The following is a 19,808-nucleotide window of genomic DNA, read 5'->3' as shown; positions in this document are numbered from 1 at the left end:
ACATAGCAGTGGAAGCCTTTCCCATGCGCTTGTTGATTTCTGCATCTAGAGACAGGTTACTGGTGATAGTTGAGCCTAGTTGAACCACTTCCAGAGTGTGGTTGCCAATATTGATGGATGGTGCATTTCTGACGTCCTGTCCCATAATATTCGTTTTCTTGAGGCTGATGGTTAGGCCAAATTCGTTGCAGGCAGCTGCAAACCTGTCGATGAGACTCTGCAGACACTCTTCAGTGTGAGATGTTAAAGCAGCATCATCAGCAAAGAGGAATTCCCTGATGAGGACTTTCCGTACTTTGGACTTCGCTCTTAGACGGGCAAGGTTGAACAACCTGCCCCTTGATCTTGTGTGGTCTGCTTATCAGTGCTCAAGAAAGAACCCAATTAACACCATCCACCTGCATATCATCAAACAATTGATACACAATCAACAGATTAACAGTATGTCCTGTATACAAAAGGCAGGACAAATCTAAGCTGGCCAATTACCATCCCATCAGTCTTACTCTCGATCAGCAGCGAGATGATGGAAGGTGTCATTGATAGTGCTGTCAAGCAATGCTTACTCACCTATAACTTGCTTACCGATGCTCAGTTTGGGTTTCACCAGGGCTACTCAGCTCCAGACCTCATTACAGCCTTGGTTCAAACATGGACAAAACTGAACTCCAGAGGTGAGGTGAGAGCAACTGCCCTTGACACCAGGGGAGCATTTGACTGAGTGTGGTATCAAGAAGGCCGAGTAGAATTGAAGACAGTTGGATTCAGGGCAAAACTGTCCACTGGTTAGAGTCATACCTAGCACAAAGGAAGACGGTTATGGTTGTTGGAGGCCAATCATCTCAGCCCCAGAACATCACTGTAGGAGTTCCTCAGGTTAGTGTCCTAGGCCCAACCATCGTCAGCTGCTTCATCAATGACCTTCCTTCCAACATAAAGTCAGAAGTGGGGAATTTTGCTGATGATTGCACAATGTTCAGTACCATTTGCAACTCCTCAGCTACTGAAGCAGTCCATACTCGCATGCAGAAAGACCTGGACAATATCCAGGCTTGAGCTGATAAGTGGCAAGTAACATTCAAGCCACACAAGTGCCAGCCAATGACCATCTCCAACAAGAGACAGTCTAACTTCCTCTTCTTGACATTCAACAGCATTACCATCACTGAATCCCTTACCAACAACATTCTAGGGGGTCACCATTGACCAGAAGGTTTACTGGACCAGCCATATAAATACTGTGGCTACAAGAGCAGGCCAGAGGCTGGGAATTCTGCAGCGAGTAACTCACCTCCTGACTCCCCAAAGCCGATCCACCATCTACAAGGGACAAGTCAGGTGTGTGATGGAATACTTGCCTGGATGAGTGCAGCTCCGACAAAACTCAGGAAGCTCAACACCATCCGGGACAAAGCAGCCCGCTTGATTGGCACCCATCCACCACCTTCAACATTCACTCCCTTCACCACTGATGCACAGTGGCAGCAGTGTGTACCATCGACAAGGTGCACTGCAGCAACTCACCAAGGCTCCTTCCACAGCACCTTCCAAACCCGTGACCTCTACCACCTAGAAAGATAAGGGCAGCAGGTGCGTGCAAACACCTGCAAATTCCCCTCCAAGTCATACACCATATTGACTTGGAACTATGTCGCCGTTGCTTCACTATCACTGGGTCAAAATCCTGGAACTCCCTTCCTAACAGCACTGTGGTGTACCGACGCCTAAAGAACTTCAGCAGTTCTAGAAGGTGGCTCACCACCATCTTCTCAAGGCCAATTAGTGATGGGCAATAAATGCTGCAGCAATGCTCACATCCCATGAACGAATAAAAAAAAGATGCTGAAAATCTGAAAACGGAAAGGCTGGCAATACTCAACAGGTTAGGCAGCATCTATGGGCAAAAGGATGTCGACTTTTCAAATCTTAAGATCTTTCCTCATGACTTTGAAACTTCCACAATGATCCAGAATACCGCCTGGCATCTGCCTGGTTCAGTTGCATACTCACCCTCACCAACTCGGCTACATATCTCTTCATATAATAGTTAAAATGCAGTTGCATTCTTATATTGCAATTTCTTGTACTTTTGCCAGCAGCAGGTATCATGGTGGACAGTAAGAGTGAACTATGAGGGGGAGCCTGACACAGAGAGGGGGAGGGTGACACAGGGAGGGGGCGGGTAGCACTGGGAGGGGAGGTTGCATTGGGAGGTGGGGGGGAGACACTAGGAAGAGAAGGGTAGCATTGGCAGGGGGAGTGACTCTCGGAGGAAGAGAATGGGAGTGGGAGGGGAAGGGTGGCACTGGGAAGGGGAGAGAGACACTGGAAGGAGGCGGGTCGCACTGGGAGGGGGAGAGTGGCACTGGGAGGGAGAGGGTGGCACTGGGAGGGGGAGAGTAGCATTGGGGGCAGGGTAGAATTGGGAGGGGAGAGTAGCATTGGGAGGCGGAGGGCGGCACTGGGAAAGGGGAGAGTGGCATAGGGAGAGTGTGGGTGATACTGGGAGGGGGAGTGTGAGTGACATTGGGAGGAGGAAAGTGGCACAGGGGTGAGTGATACTGGGAGGGGGAGAGTGATACCTCGAGACGGAGGGTGGGACTAGACAGGGGGAGAGTGGCATAGGGCTGGGGAGGGTGAGACTGGAAAGGGGGAGACTGGCATATGGAGGGGTGGGTGCCACTGAGAAGGGAAGAGTGGCATCGGGAAAGGGGAGCAGTATTGAAGAGAGTATAAGTATGAGAACTTGGAACTGGGAAGGGGAGAGTCACATCGTTGGTTGGGTGTGGAGGTGGGGGTGGTGCGAGGAAGAGTGGCACTTGGAAGGATTATAAATGATGGAGGGAGGGCTCAGGTGAATAGACTGGAAGGCTCTTTGTTGAATCTCTGGGAAGTTCTGAATTACCTGATCGCAATCAGAGATCGGGGAGGAATTGAGGGAACTCGCCAAGATCCACATAAAGAGTGAATTACTTTGAAGTGCAGTGAGTTTGCTTATGTAGGCAAACCTCGCAGCTATTTTGTACACAGTGAGATCCCACAACTGGGAATGGGATAAATGACCCGTGACATTGTATTTTCAGTGCTGTTGGTTGAGGGTGGAATGTTGGTTCAGGACATCGGGAGAGCTCCCTGCTGTTCTTTTAACAGGAACATTTACGCCCATCTGGATCAGTGGACTAGGCCTCGGTTAACATTTAACCTGAAGGACGGCACCTCTGATAATGCAGCACACTATGTGGTCAAGTCTCTGGACTCAGAGGCGAGTGTGCGACCCACTGGGCCAAGCTGATATGCTGGCACCAAAATGTGAAAATGTTCCAGGAACATCTCCAAAAATATCATTCGATGAAATGCAAAATAAGCCTTTCCTGAAAAAGGACAGTTAACTAACTGTTAAAATTAGGGGCAGGGTTACTTTAAATCCAAACCAGAATGATTTTTTAAATCTTTTCTGCATGCTGCCCTTTAATCTCTCCTGTTTTTGTCACGTGTTTCTTTATCTCCTCACTCAATAATCTATTCCCTGCTTTCAACACTCTTTAAAAGTAAAGTAGCTGGGGGCGGGGTCAGGACTGATGAAAGAAAATGAATTGCTTCAATTAGAAAATTTCAATTCCAAATAAAAGAGACGGGCAAGTGGAGACAATGTACAGTGGAGAGCACTTGTAACACTCAACATTCTATCTAAACATGCTCTACAGGGCCAGTTACCATTGCCTGGGGGTTTAAAGAATTAAACACACCCCACACATTGCTATATTTTGGGGTTTAATGGGATTAGCAAATCCCACAAGGTGGGGATCTTTGTACTTCATTTAACCCTGCTGTTCCATATGGTGCACATTGAGATGCTGCGCACCATTCACGCTGAGCATGCTCAAAGGGCTGGGAAGTTAGAAAAGGAGGGCTACTTTTACAAGGCCACATGATAATTATGACTGAGGAGGCCCATATCGCCCGTATTGGTTCATCCATCCAAAAATGCCCTGCAGTGCCACCCTGCTTTCCCCCCCAGCATTGTTGTATCTTAAATGCATCCAGGGATTTCACCGGCACAACTCTTTAAGGTTATCCATTCCAAGTTTTGCTTGGTCTTTCCATGAAGCACCTTCTGTATCAGTCCTAAAGTTACCTTTTACTTGTTGAAACCTGTGTCCTCATGTCCTACTTTTTAATTTAAGGTACTATTCTGCATTTAGCCTCTCCATATCATTTACTTTTTATGTACCTCCATCTCTAAGATGCCTCCATTCAGAACTGAAAAGCCTGAGTCTTTCCAGCCCTTCCTCATAATTCAGACCCCTGCTCCCCCAACATGAGGAGTCAGTTCGAGGGTCTTCCCATTGCTTCAATGTCTCTTGTGTGTCTCAACAGCACTCAAGGTGCAGCCTGAGCAGAGCACTGTACAGTTTGATCATGACTTCCACTGACTTATAATCTGAGTCTAGCTCGTTTGTGTAAATGAGAAAGAGTAGGGATCCCAGCACTTAGCCCTGGGATACCCAACTCAGTGCATCCCCTCACCTTGACATGAACTCCCTAACACTCACTCATTGCTTTCTACCTTTCAACCAGTGTCTGATCCATTCACAGGGTTTACCCTAAATTCTATAGCTTTGCGTTTGACCAATAGCCTTTCACATTACAACTCATGGTAACATTTGACCTCAAACGAAAGAACATCACACAGAGCCTTTGTCATACACAGTAATTCATGGCTCAAAAATGGGCAGAACTGGATACTAAATATTCCTGGATACAAGGTGTTCAGAAAAGATTGAGAAGGAAAGAAAGGAGGAGGGGTATCAGTATTCATTCAGGAGATCATTACAGTGTTGGAGAGAGAGGATGACCTGGAGGGGTCAGGATGAATCTATTTGGTTAGAGCTAAGAAATTATAGTGGCACCATTACATTACTGGGTGTATTCTAGGCCAGCAACTAGTGGGAAAGATATTAAAGAACAAATTTGCAAGGAAATTACAGAGATGTGCAACAATTATAGAGTAGTTATAATGAGGGACCTTATCCTGATATAGACTGAGATAGTAATAGTGTAAAGGGCAGAGAGGGGGAGAGGTTTATGATGTGTGTTCAGGAGAATTTTCTAGATCAGTAAGTTTCTGGGCCAATGAGGAAGGAGACATTGCTGGATCTGGTTCTGCGGAATGTGCTGGCTCAAGTGGGTCATGTGATTTGGGCGGCACAGTGGTTAGCACCGCAGCCTCACAGCTCCAGCAACCCGGGTTCAGTTCTGGGTCCTGCCTGTGCAGAGTTTGCAAGTTCTCCCTGTGACTGCGTGGGTTTCCGCCGGGTGCTCCAGTTTCCTCCCATAGCCAAAGACTTGCAGGTTGATAGGTAAATTGGCCATTGTAAATTGCCCCTAGTGTAGGTAGGTGGTAGGAGAATGATGGGGATGTGGTAGGGAATATGGGATTAATGTAAGATTAGTATAAAATGGGTGGTTATTGATCGGTACAGACTCGGTGGGCCGAAGGGCCTGTTTCAGTGCTGTATCTCTAAATAAATAAATAAGTGTCAGTTGGGACAATTTAGGGGATAGTGATCTTAATATTATAAGTTTTAGGTCGGTTACGGAAAAAGACAAAGAGCAATCCAGAGTAAAAATAATTGGGGGTGGATCAATTTTATTGGAGTGAGAACAAATCTGGCTTAGGTAAATTGGGAATCAAATATTGTCAGACAAAATAGTAATGGAACTATGAGCTGCCTTTAAAAAGGAAACAGTTTGAGTATAATCGATGTACATGCTCACGAGGCAGAAAGATAGGACAAGCAAAGCCAGAGCTCCTTGGATGACGAAAGAGATGGAGAGTAAGATGAAGCAGAAAAAGGCTGCATATGATGGATGTTGGGTGGATAATACAATTGAAAACCACTGAATACAAAAAGTTCAGAAGGGAAGTGAAAAAATAATTAAGAAAACCAAAGAGAGAGTATGAGAAGAGACTGGCAGCTAACATGAAAGGGAATCCAATTGTCTTCTATTGGCATATAAATAGTAAAAAGGTGGTAAAAGGATGAATGGGGCCAATTAGAGACCAAAAAGGGAATTTACGCGTGCAGGCAGACGGCATGGCTGAGGTACTAACTGAGTACTTTGCATCTGTCCTTACCAAGGAAGAAGATGCTGCCCAAGTCATAGTGAAAAAGGAGGTAGTTGAGACAGTAGGTGGACTACAAATTGATAAAGAGCAGAAATTAGGCTGGCTGTTCTTAAAGTTGATAAGCGACTGAAACCGGGTGAGATGCATCCAAGGATACTGAGAGAAGTAACAATGAAAATTGTGGAGGCACTGGCCATAATCTTCCAATCCTCCTGAGATAAAGGGATGGTGCCAGAGGACTGGAAAATTGCAAATATTGTTCGAAACAGAGTGTAAGGATAAACCCAGCAACTGCAGGCCAGTATGTGGTGGAAAAGCTTTTAGAAACAATGGGCTGAATTTTACCAACCCTCTGGGGATGGGCTGTGAGGTGTGGTGGCGGTGGCGGGGGCGTGTAAAATGGCAAGGGAAGGTGGATGGTGGGGTGCCTGTCATCTTCCCACTGCCATGCCATCTTGCCAGCAGCAGGGAAGATGGCAGACAACCCTCCAGCCAAGAAGCCAATAAACACTGTGACCAAACCAACATGTCCCAGACCCTTAAGACATGGATGAGTGACCTTCCTTCAACGAGGCCTGCTTCACAAAGCATTCCTATTCAGCAGAACTGAAAGCTGTTGTAACTCATCGTGTTTCAATCCCACAAACGATGAGGTACATGGGCCCACGTTCCCACAATGAGGAGTGTGCAAGGCTAGTGGTTCCTCTGGTAGGATATGGCACTTGATGATGCATTCACTGACCTTGACAACCCATGTGAAGTCACTGAACTTTTTGCAGCCGTATCCAGGGTCCTTGGAGCTATTTTGCAGCCATCAACCACAATGATTGTCTGCTCCCACTGCCTTGTCTTCGCAGTGTCTGTCTGAATGATGTCCTGGTCCCTGATGGGTAAAGGACCTGTCTCCTTCTTTCCATCTCCTGCACCAAGGCCTCCAGTACTGTGCCTCAGAACCTTGGAGTACTTTCTCTGCCCCCCTGTTCAGCTATTGGGCTGGATTTCCCTACCTCATGGTGTCGAGCTTGGAGGCAGGGGGCGGAGGGGTGGGGGGGAGGCCGGGTAAATGGGGGGAGCCACGTCAGAATGGCTGCCTGATGAATTCCCACTTTTGGGAAGTTTCCCACGAACGGGTTGGAAATAGGATCAGCTGCCCACTCCACGGAGGTGGACAGCCAATTGAAATAGTGAAGGCCCCAATTAGGGATGATTTTGCGGCCTTGCCGGTATTTCGATGCCGGCCGAGTGGTTCCCCCATAGTGTGTGGAGGCCGCCAGCTCAATGAAGGCAGCTTCCCTGCAGCAGGCCGGGTGGAGGGGGGGGGGTTGGTGGTGCCCATCGGAGCTAGTGGCTCCATGCTCCAAAGGGGAGGCCACGGGCAGGACAGGCAGCAAACAGTTCCTCCAGAGGGGTTTCCCCTCCGCTTCGAGTGGCCCTTCAACCCTCATAATTTTTGATTTGGATCCACGGCTCTGAGGACACTTCCATGTTGAGGCACCATCGTGGTCCCTGACCTGCCTCAGCAGGGTCCACCTATCCCGGTGGGGCTCCCGAGGCTCCAGAGCTGTTGGCCATTTTATTGTACCTGCATAATCGAGAGACAGCCTGCATTCCTTAACAGGACGGTGAGCGTGAAGGTGGCCAATCAGGAGACTGCCTCCCGGATGATTGCTGAGCCGGTCACGCTGCCTGCAGATGTGGGCTGAGGACCCCCGTCAGGTCCTGTCATCGGCTTCGCAAAGCTCGCGGGAAAAAACTGCTGAATTATTCTGAGGTTTCTCTGCTCGGACATTCTTCCCCAGCCAGTCCAACACCTTCTGCAGCCAGAATGCATCTCCCGTTTAAGAGCTGCAGACGTGTGCAGCCACTCAGCAGCATGTTTAGTTTTGGGCTGCATTCTATTCTCATTTAATTTTTCAGGCAGCACGATGTTTGCGGTTGCCTGCATCGGAAGGAATGGGTACAGGTTAATAGTACATCGCGATCCTGGTGCCCATTTTTGGGCCTCATCCAGGTTTTTGACTCTTAATTTCTAACTGCCCCGAGGTTAATTCCTGTAGGGCTCTTACAACAAGCAAACACAGGAAGCTTTCATCCCGTTAATCGGAGATGGGTTTGAATCAAAGTTTCAGAGCAACCAGAATGCTATTGAAACTCACTGTGCCAACCAGTGGGCTTTTTTTTAAGCTAATACTTTTTTTTCACTCACTATACCAGTCTGAGGGCAGACAGTTGCCACACCTCCCAGTCTCTGAGTGCCACTCTCAAGTTATTAGCAGCGTACAGTTGCATTGCAAGGGATTGCAGGATTTCCCTAGATTTTTCCAGTATTTTGGGGACCAAATTCCATAATTCCATCAAATTTTCTTTGAAAGCCACAAGCATGTCTTGGGCATGTAGCTTGTCTATTTTTCTTTTCATCAGTTTATTCTCAAAGGCAGTTTACATTGTGCAACAGCTGCTGGTTTTATTCGAGTGTAGCTCAGACGTAATGGTTGGCACTGTTTAAAATGGTATTTAAATGTTGCTATAGCCAGTGGACTGTTTGGTGAGTGCAATGTGTCACATGTAAATCTAGACCTGCAGACCTATAGTGGTTTATCCAAAAGGCCAGGGACTGTTAGCAAAAGGCTCCTGCATTTCTGTAGCCCGACACCCACAGAAAAGGTTTTGGAGTATCATCTTCCAAGAACCTCGTTTGAGTGATTTTAGGCAACGTGTCCACAGTCCAATGCTCCCAGCGCCCCATTCAAATACTCTGTTAGTGTTGCCTTCAGGCAGGTTTGGCTGGTGCCTGGAGCCTTTGGACAATCTACTAAGTCAGCAGCAGAATTCATTTATACACCAAAGAGTGCGCACTGCAAGCTTTAGCAAATGACAATGCCACTTTATTCTGATATTAAACAGAGAATTTCATCACAGCTGGAAAGAGAATGTTCCAGAAAGCTGGTTCTAAGCCATAGTTTGAAATACTTTCAGCAAAGCCATTAACATGATATCTTTACTGGAAATACCAACATGCTATGTGAGGCATTGATCACCTTACATTTTTACACACCTTTTACGCACTCGGGCTGTTTTCATGAATGCAAGAAGCCACACTTACTGTTCACACATTATGGGGAATGAGCAAGCACGTTGCCAGTGATTTTCTGATCCGTGCAGTGAGCATGCAAGCCCCTGGTGTAGCGGCCATTTGTAAAATTGGGCGTATTAAGCCATGATGAACCATGGTTCTACAAGCAACAGGAACCCTATTGTACTTAACCCAAGTTGTCATTCTTCATGTCTGGCCTAGATTGTGACCATTTCTTGGTTATTCACATGCAAGGGGATATTACAGCTGGTGCCCGACTTGAACACCACACACACGCTCTTTGCGCATGAGCCACTGGATAGTGTCTTAGAAAAGGCATCCTGTTTTTGATTTGTCTCCTGCTGAAGTCCAAGGGGGTTGAGGTTAATTGTGGTGCCCTTCTCAGCAGAGATCAGGAATCCAGCTTGGGACTTCCTGGTCTGAATGGCTCAGTGCAACTCCTTTAACCCAGTAGGTCATCAGGGGACTGCTGATCTTTTCAAATGGTGTGGTGTTGATAACACTTGCTTTTCATGCCCACAACATGCCCATGATGCAACAACAACTTGCGTTGCTTTAGCGCCTTTAACATAGTAAAACATCCCAAGACACTTCACAGGAGGGTAATCAGACAGAAATTGACGCCAGGCCAAGGAAGGAGACATTAGGACCAAAAGTTTGATCAAAAAGAAGCATCTTAAAGTAGGGAATTCTGAGAGCAGGTTAGAGAGGTGGAGAGGTTTAGGGAGGGAATTCCAGAGCTTAAGATCGAGATGGCTGATGACATGGCCGCCATTGGTGGTGTGAAGAGAGTAAAGGATGCATAAGAGGCCAGAATTGGAGAAACACAGAGTTCCCAGAGGGTTATAGAGCTGGAGAAGGTTACAGAGATAGAGAAGGTGAGGCTATGGAGGGAATTACATTTTAAAATAGAGGCATTGGTAGACCTAGAGCCAAAACAAGTCAGTGAGTAGAGGGGTAATGGGTAAAAAGGACCTGATGCAAATTAAGATATGAGCAGCAAAGTTTTGGATAAGGTCAAGTTTATGGAGCGTGGAAGATGGGATGCTGGCAATAGTGGCTGAATTAATATCAGTCTGGATATTAGTGTTTCAGGACAATAAGTAAGTGTGATATCCACCTGTCCTGCAAAAGGGCGGGGAAGGCTTTTGAGAAGTGCTGGAGCAGAAGACTATCAATGATTTCATTCGAAACCCTTATAGGTATGTTTGGCCCTCCTCCTCACAGTTGCTCTTCTGTTTCATGTCAGATGCTGCATGGCAAAAGAACCAGGCAGTCGGAGCAGTGGTCCTCAAGAGAAGCTGGCAGTGGTGATGTTAAGGGAGAGGACATGGAATATAGTGGGGAGTGTGATGATGAAGATGGATGCACGGGATCTGGAAGCGGAGAAGTGGGCCGTAAGAAGAATACACGTGAGTGGCATTTTTTGAGCAGTTGTCTCACAGATCAATGGTTCAAGAACATCGAGTGAAAATGTGGTGTAAGGACCACCTTTGGGGTTAATCTGATCCATACAAAACTGCTGGATGTCAAGTGTGCAGTTGTTGAGTGCAAAATATCGTGGAAACTCTCATATTTCATGCTGATACAATAGATGCAATATAGCACAGTTACTTTCCCTGGGGTCTGAGAACTGCAGAGGATATTTCATATCCATACATCAGTCAATGAATGTTTACATCTGCATTTGAAACTCTATGTAGGTTAAGAGCAGCACTGAGCAATGTTGACTCTCCAAAACGGTCAGTCACTCACTCGTGGCGATGTTCAATGTTTGCGTATTGTTGTCCAGATACTAACTCTGCTGAACAGGGTACACTTAAGTCCAATGGGAGGCGTTAACAAATTATTAAGTTTTAAGTTTATTCTAACTTTCTAACCTGGGAGAAGTGTAGCTGATGGCAGTACACTTTTGAGCTGTGTTACTGGTGAACCTGACATTTACCAGTGTTACGAAAGCCTATAATCGTTAAACAAATTGAGGTGATCTTACAGAGAAAACCTAGAATTGGATGTTGATATCACGGTGGGACATGGTTGGGGAGTCAGTGGTTTGAATCTGTATGCCGTCACTCTCTGTTACAATGTAAAATGTCTTCAGAAAATGCTGGAAATACTCTGCAGGTCAGGCAGCATCTGTGGAGAAAGAAACATAGTTAACATTTCAGGTCAATGACCTTACATCGGGACATTTTCCCTTTTTAGCTTAGATTTACAGAATCCACAGTATTTTGCTCTTGTCTTCTGTTAAATGCCTTTCTTGGTTACAACTTGCTCTTAGAAGCGAGACCTGAGAGAACTAAGGACCATCTCATGGGGGGAAAGGTGAGAGTTTCCTATCTGTTAACTTCACTCTTCAAACTGTGATAAGATTTGGTGAGCCATCCCAGGAGGCACAGAGCCCTGAAACTGGAGGACCAGCAGGCAGTGGGGCACCTGACTGGTGTCCCAACAGGTGGTGACCCCAGAGACTGGTGGCCCAGCAGGTGGTGAGCTTGAAACAGGTGATCCAGCAGGCAGTGAGCCCAGAGACTGGAGTCCCAGCAGATGGTGAACTATGAGACCAGAGGTCCAACAGATTGAGTGGCCAGGTTTTAGCAAGGCTGACCCATGAGCTCTGAACTAGACTGCAGATATAGTGGACTCCAGTGAACTCCAAGACCACAGGCCCAATGGGTAGTAAGGACTGAAACTGGAGTTCCAGAAGGGGATGATCTATGAGCCTTGACCCTTCAGGAACAGCCAAAAGCATGAAAACTGATAACGAACTTTGAGACAACAAGGCCACTAGGACATGTGCTTCGAGGAGAGAAACTTAGGGGGCCTTGGGCCAAAAGGATGAGAAGTTTTCGTCAGCTGCCTACTTTTTTTTGTCTCCCTGTCAAATGGAGTAATCACATCAACCTCTCTGAAGTGAAAAGACATGTTCTGAACAATGTCCTCTCTGTGTTAAAGCCAAAGAAAACAATGAAAGTACAAATGGAATTTAAATGAGTGTAAGAATTGATCCGGGGTTGATGTACCATTGTAACTAAAGACATCACCTTTACAAACCCTGACTTGAACTTTACTGTTGAAGAGTAGGGCAATTCCATGTTGAATAGTTTTGACTGTTGCAGTGAAGAGAGTACAATGTAGTGAAATCGATGTTCGAGATTCAGACTGGACAACATGCTGTGCCCACCCACTTGGGGGTACAAAAGGTCAGAGAGAGTCCAAGGAGGTAATTTTGTGGGTAATCGCCAGTGGCGGGGACCCTTGTCCAACACTAATGCACACTCAGAAAGTGACCGCTTTCAACGAACCATTGCAGCCCACAACCACACGAATCTCAACCTCTGTCTAACAGTCACTTCAAATGATGGAAGAACATCATAAGAGATTTCCACTGTGCTCCCTACCCATAAAACAAGTGTAAACAGAACATTTGAGCATTGAGATTAAAAGCTGGTTATGGTTTGTTTGTTTCAGAGCTTACTGAACGCAGATTGCAACTGCAATGCATTAAATAAACACAAACTGCCTATGTGGAGGGAATCTCATCAGCAGCCACTGCTTCACAGAGGCAGCCATGAAGGGCGAGAGGGAGAGAGTGTAGCATTACCTGACTGTTCTGATCCTGGCACACTATTGCTCCAAGAGAGGGCAGTGAGCTCCATGTACTGCATTCCCTGACATATTGTCTTCTGCTGGTATTTTGCTTGTAGAGTCATTGGAGGTTGGTTCAGGGCAAGCTTGGGAACCTTCGTAGAACTTGTACTGTGTTGGCAGACATGTCACTGAGCTATGTGCCATTAGTGCAATGATTTAGGGTCGTTCAGGAGAGGTCAACAGTAGCTAGCAAGGCCCAGAAAACCTGGTTTTTCAATGATCCAGCAGTTAGAGCCTTTATTCTGTAAGGGGAGTATGTCCTCCAGCAAAGCCTCCCTCTTGGGGGGAAATGAGGAGCATTCACAAGTCAAGAACCTCCATTTAACTGCCTTGGTTCCCTAACCCTAATACTCTTGCCTAACAAAAACCTATCAAACTCAGTCTTGAAACATTCAGTTATTATCCAGCCTCAACAGCTTTCCAGGTGCCCGAGTGCCTGATTTCCACAATCAGGGCTGGATTTTGTGGAGGAGGCGGGGCTCCTGGTGCCAGATTGAAAAGGCGGGGGGAATCTCACCTTGGCCTTTTCACGCCCCCTCTGGAGCGATCCTCCAGTCTTTTAACATCTAAGTTTCACAAGCCAGGATCCCCATCTCTTAAAAGACGGGGATCCCGACTCCAAGTGCTGCTGGCTCATCACAGTCGGCACTATCGGCAACGCCACCAGGAGCGGTGGCCACTGCTGGTACCGCAGCGGCCTTGGACCGAGGCGCAGCAGTGGAACCCCGGACCTCAGGTAAGTGAGGTGGGATTGCCAGGGCCAGACCGGAAGACCCTGGTGAAGGGGTGTGGGGGATGATCATGTAATCCAGGGGGAGGGCGAGTCCCGAGGATAAAGTAGTTTCCAGTGGGGTTCCTCTGTGGGTCACAGATTACCCACGAATGAATCACCTATCACCACCGCCCCCCCAAAGGCCTGTAGGGAGGGCCCACATTTACAAGGCATCCTCCCTGTAAGATCTCAGTGGCGGCGGGAAAAGGCCCTTAATTGGCCACTGAAGGGCTTCAGTTGGCCTCTGGGCGGTAAGGCTGTTATCGGCAATCCCCAGTAAGATCACTTGTTGACAGAGTGGCGACAGGCCCCACGCCCCATCCATCATCTGTCATCTGTCACAATTCTATGGGCCCCCGCCCCACCTCTGGCCCTGCCTCAGGGGGGCCCAAAAAATCTAGCCCTGAGATTCCATCAGGGAGAGACTCCCACAATCAGGCCCATCACTGACAAAAACCTACAATAAGGGTCCTTCACGTAAGCAGCATCACACCCAGGGTAACATTCTTTAACCGATGAAATGTCTGCCTTCCTCCAAAAATGGTCTTTTGCACATCCCCATTTTTAATCATGCTACCATTGGTGGTCATGGCTTCAGCCACCTAGGCCCTAAGCACTGGAAATGAAGGGAATGGAGAGGCCCTGAAAGGTTTTGAAAATAAGGATGAGAATTTTAAAATTGAGGCATTGCCAGATCGAATGCCAATGTCAGTCAGTATGCACAGGGATGGCGGGTGAATGAGACTTGGTGCAAGTTAGAATGTGGGCAGCAGAATTTTGGATGAGCTCGAGTTTATTTAGGCTGGAAGATTGGAGACTGGCCATGACAGCATTGGAACAGTCAAGTTAAGAGGTAAACCTGAGGTGGGGTGGAGACATGCAATGATACGGAGGTGAAAGCAGGTGGTCTTGGTGATGGCGGGGACATGTGGGTTGGAAGTTCATCCTGAAGTCAAATATAACAGGACAGGTGCAAAGAGTGTGGTTCAGAGTCTTATCTGATTACATTGACCTCAATTGAGTACTAGCTTTGTCTAGGAGTTTGGCTGAGATGTGCTCCAAACTCACCTCTATTAGGACCATTACAGCCAGCAGGAGAGTAGACTTTCACCGTATTGAAAGCAATCTTCAAACTGACTGCACCACCCATTTTCAAAGGCAACTTGCATTTATATAACACCTTTAACATCGTAAAACATCCCAAGGTGCTTCTCAGAACCATATTAAGTTTTTAGACAAAATATGACACCGATTCACATAAGCAGATTTAGAAAAGGTGATCAAAATCTTGGTTGAAGAGAAGCATCTTAAAGTAAGAGAGAGAGGTGGGGAGCAGGGTGATTTAGGGAGGTAATTCTAGAGTCTAGTACCAAGATGGCTGAAGGCATGGCCGCCAATTGTGAGACGAAGGAAATTGGAATGCACAAGAGGCCAGAATTGGAGGAATGCAGAGATCTCGGAGGGTTGCAGGGCTGGATGAGGTTACAGAGATAGGAATTGGTGGGCTGCTGGTGATGGTGTGTTGTGGGGGAAAACCAGGGATGGTGGGGCTGAAGCCAAGAAAGAATTTGAGCATAAGGATGAGAATTTTAAATTTGAGGCATTGCTGGACAAGGAATCATTGTTGGTACCATAAGTATTGGCTCATTTGAAAGGGAAATCTAATTCAAGTAGTTTACTGTTTTATTTGCGCTACCTCTGTGAAGGAAGTGGCAGTTTCCTACTTTTATTTTCAAATTACCATTTATCTGTGTCTGGTGTCAGAAGCTTATCTACAGGGAGTTTGCTAAAGTGGGCAGTAAATGTGGAACACAGTATAACAGTGCAGTCTGGAAGAACCTCTTCATACTCTTGAGCTCCATCATTTTGCTGGTGGTGGCAGTTTGATAGGGATTGCCAAAGGGATATATGGATCAGAGTACAAATTGAATCCTAGATTTAATTGAACTCAATTGCCGAGGCATGGAATCAATTTACTTGTGGCTCAGTCAGTTGGATTACGTTGCGACTCTTGTGCTAATAGGAATCTGTGTCAAAGACCTGTGACTCCTCATCTGCTGTGTAAGAGTTCTGACTGGTCCATAGCACACCTGTGTGAGTGGAGAGCTCTCATTTAAAGGGCACATTCTACTCAACCACAGGTTAGCTCTCTATCCATTTTAATCCAATTGTTCCCTGTGCTCCCCCACCCTACTCTGGTGGCACTGAGGTACCAATCCATGAGAGCGAGCTGCCCACCAGTACCTTACCCAAGTGGCTTCTGTTCACGTGTGAGCCGAGGCTGCGTCAGTGTGGGCTATTCGATTGTGGGGGCATCACAACCAATCTTGTCCTCACTCAATATCCAGACTTTCCAGCAGGTGTCATTCGATGGTGGACAAGAACTTGGATTGAACCTTCCCACTCTATCAGGCACAGCCACTCAATGCCTTAACAAACTGAGCTATTGGGTGTGCTTGAAGCTGGAATTTTACAGCAGCTGCCATGTTTCACCCTTCTTTGTCCTCCTTTAGAGTGTGCAGTGCAGCCAGGGATCCATTGATGGCAAGGTCGAGAAAATTCCATCAGGAACAAAAGTCCTCAACAAGATTTATTGCAGAAGATCACAGAAAATCAAGAAATATATTAGAAGCTCAAGAGTGGGAAAAGAGCAGACAAGGCTTGTTTTATAAAGCCTTACCTGAACAAAGCAGTTGTTCCAAGTCCAGGGTATTTAGTTCCACTAGCTAGCGTCAGTCTAGGTCATAACCCTAGCATGCATGAAGTCCACGTGAAAATTGATGTGTTGAAGTATAGTTTTGTGATGTGTTGAAGTGTACCTTTGTTCGCTGATGAATAATGCCTTGGTGGAATGTATCACTGCTGGATGTGGTTGAGTGAAATACTTCCAAAGAATTCCAATTAAAAGTTGCAGCATTACATATTTGTGATCTTGAATTGTTACAGAAGTGGTGCCTTTCCAGATATTCGTGGTGTGTGTGTGTGTGTGTGTGTGTGTGTGTGTGTGTGTGTGTGTGTGTGTGTGTGTGTGTGTGTGTGTGTGTGTGTGTGTGTGTGTGTGTGTGTGTGAGATGCTCAGTGGTCTTCATTTGTTAGCTACCTGAACCTTTGTTACACAGAGAGTTCTTTTGATGTGGAATGCGCTGCCTGAAAGGATGGTGGAAACAGATTCAATCATATCTTTCAAAAAGGAATTGGATTTATAGTCGAAAAGGAATAAAAAATTGCAGGGCTGGGGAAAGAGCCAGGGGAGTGGGATTGATTGGTAACGCTTTCAAAAGAGCCAGAACAGGGTTGATGGGCTGAATGGCCGCCTTATGACTGTATGATACACTTCTCAACACAGAAGGCAGAGTTTGCAACTGTTGCCAGCTTCAGATATGTGCTTTTAAATGCACGAGGAGGGATCATGAGATAGAGTCACTTCACGTTTCACTGTAATACTGAACCTTTGATTCTAACAGTGGCCAGCTGGCTTTAGATGGCACAATGCAAGCCAGGAGAGAGGTACTCTCTGATGAAGGTGTTGCCCATCAACAAGACAGTGCAGTTGTGCTGCCTGGAAGAATCCTGGGCATATTCATGATCATATTCACTAGTCCCAGGACAGTTTACCCATTCCTCATTGGGACAGATTCCTTAGTCTCCATTGAGAATCAACAACAAAGGTTCACCAAAATGATACCAGGAATGAGAAGCTGTAGTTAGAAGGGGAGACTTGAAATACTGAGACTGGACAGGAAAGGCTAAGAGGAGAATTAATGGAGGTTTTTGAAACATGAAAGGTTTTATTGGGATGAACAGTGAAGACAATTATCGGTGGTTGGCAATTTGGTGACGACTAGCACAATGTTAGAATTTAAAGGGACTCAACCTGACACCAATTGATTGGAGTAAATCTCTTTTATTGTTAGACAGCAGGGATCAACACATTACAGTGCTTAGGCAGTAACTTAAAGCTCCAAAAACATGATAATTTACCCATTCAGGTACTGGACAGAATAGCGAGCACCTTTCCCTTCTCTCTCTCTCTCTCTTTCCACTCTCCTTTCCTTTTCTTCTTAATTCTTTAACTAGGTGGGTGTTAGGCTCCAGACAGCATTTACATCCACCTACTCAAAATAATGTGCTCTTTCCACATTCTTCCAAGTCAGTGCTGTTCGTCAAAAATTTCCTCTCCTTTATACACCTTTTACTTGGTCATTGGACCCAATAGATCCAGTCTTTCTCTCCACCTAGGATCTTTTACCCTGTTAAGCCCGTCTGCACTTATGCTTTTCTCACTTCTCATTGTCACACACCTTGCAGAGGTATTCTGTTTTTTTGCTCTCTCTGCACCTTGTGGCCTTGGTTTATTTAATTCCAATGGTCATCTTTTGTAACGGTTGATAGCTCAGTTTACTTTTGATGCAGACAATGGCAGTTTCATTCTTACAATTCAATAGCTTAGATTAGTCATTAGTCATAAATACTTCCCAAAATACACCAGCCAGTCTAGATAATGGGTTTTAAATGATTCCTCACCCAAGACATATGAAGTTACATGTTAAAAATCACTCAGTTTAGCATATTATCAAATGTGAAGTTGTGTAGAAAGAAAATAAGACAAACATTAACAAACAAATCTACCCATGATTATTTTTAATTTGTTCTTGGGATGTGGGCAAGGCCAGCATTTATTGCCCATCTCTAATTGCTCTTGAGAAGGTGATGGTGAGCCACTTTCTTGAACCTCTGTAGTCCATGTGGTGTAGGTACACCCATAGTGCTGTTAGGAAGGGCGGTCCAGGATTTTGACCAAGGAACAGTGAAGGAACAGCAAAAACAGCTTCAAGTCAGGATGGTGTGTGACTTGGAGAGGAAATTGTAGGTTGTAGTGTTCCCATGCATCTGCTGTCCTTGTTCTTCCAGCTAGTAGAGGTCATGGGTTTGGAAGGTTAAAGGCCTGCTCAGATCAGGAAAAAAAACACGACCCGAACCCGACAGAACCACTTCGGACCCGAGCCCGACGCGGCCCGAGTCCCTCCATTTTTCTCCTGTGCCCGACTCGACCCGACCCGAGCCTGACCCGACCACCGGAATGTTCACTTTACCTACCTTCCAATTCTGAATCTGCAGGAAGCTGCAGCATGAGCTCGATGATGTCATAGAGACGCTCACTGCGCAAACTCAGAGTTTCTCTCCTTGACGTCCCGGACTCCCAGCTCAGGTCGGCTTTTCAACTTTTGACACTTACCAGCAGAGCAAAATGCAATACTTACTGTGTGTGCCTGACCCGGACCCGGACCGCCTGACCCGAGCCTGAAAGCCGGACCCAACCCAACCCGAACCCGACACATGTCATCGAGTCCCGTCGGGTTCGGGTCAGGTAGCAAGCCTTTATGGAAGGTGCTGTTGAAGGATTCTTGGTGAGTTGCTGCAGTGCATCTTGTGCATCACTGCTGCCATTATGCACTGGTGGTGGAGGGAGTGAATGTTGAAGGTAGTGGATGGGGTGCCAATCAAATGGGCTGCTTTGCCCTGGATGGTGTCTAGCTTCCAGGAAAGTGGAGAGTATTCCATCACACTCCTAATTTGTGCCTTTAGATGGTGGACAGGCTTTGGGGAGTCAGGAGGTGAGTTACTTGCCGCAGAATTCCCAGCCGCTGCCCTGCTCTTATAGCCACAGTATTTATATGGCTGATCCAATTAAGGTTCTGGTCAATGGTAAGCCCCCAGGATGTTGATGGTGAGGGATTCAGTGATGGTAATGCTGTTGAATATCAAAGGGAGATGGTCAGATTCTCTCTTGTTTGAGATGGTCATTGCCTGGCACTTGTGTGGCGTGAATGTTACTTGCTACTTATCAGCCCAGACCTGAATATTATCCAGGTCTTGCGGCATGCATTGCTTCATTATCTGAGGAGTTGTGAATGGTACTGAACACTCTGCAATTATCAGCAAACATCCCCACTTCTGACCTTATGATGGAGGGAAGGTCACTGATGAAGCAGCTGAATATCGTTGAGCCGAGGACACTATCCTGAGGAACTCCTGCAGCAATGTGGCGATGATTGGCCTCTAACGACCACAATATCTTCCTTTTGGTAGGTACGACTCCAACCAGTGGAGAGTTTTCCTTATGGTTCCCATTGACTACAATTTAGCTAGGGCCCCTTGAT

The 19,808-nt window shown here is 46.5% G+C and overlaps 1 protein-coding gene across 2 annotated transcripts in view; it reads left to right on the top strand.

Moving 5' to 3' along the window:
- gpc5b (glypican 5b) overlaps nucleotides 1–19,808 on the top strand; it is a 687,302-nt gene that overhangs the window by 408,866 nt on the left and 258,628 nt on the right. For both annotated transcript variants that reach the window (XM_068041839.1, XM_068041840.1), the window contains one exon: nucleotides 10,474–10,636. In XM_068041839.1, the coding sequence (XP_067897940.1) occupies nucleotides 10,474–10,636 (163 nt within the window). The remainder of the gene's footprint in view (nucleotides 1–10,473; nucleotides 10,637–19,808) is intronic.

This window comes from Heterodontus francisci, chromosome 11 (genome assembly GCF_036365525.1).
Source record: "Heterodontus francisci isolate sHetFra1 chromosome 11, sHetFra1.hap1, whole genome shotgun sequence".
NCBI classification, from domain to species: Eukaryota; Metazoa; Chordata; class Chondrichthyes; order Heterodontiformes; family Heterodontidae; genus Heterodontus; species Heterodontus francisci.
The sequence above is the reverse complement of the archived record's forward strand: the minus strand, read 5'-3'. Positions and strand labels throughout refer to the sequence as shown.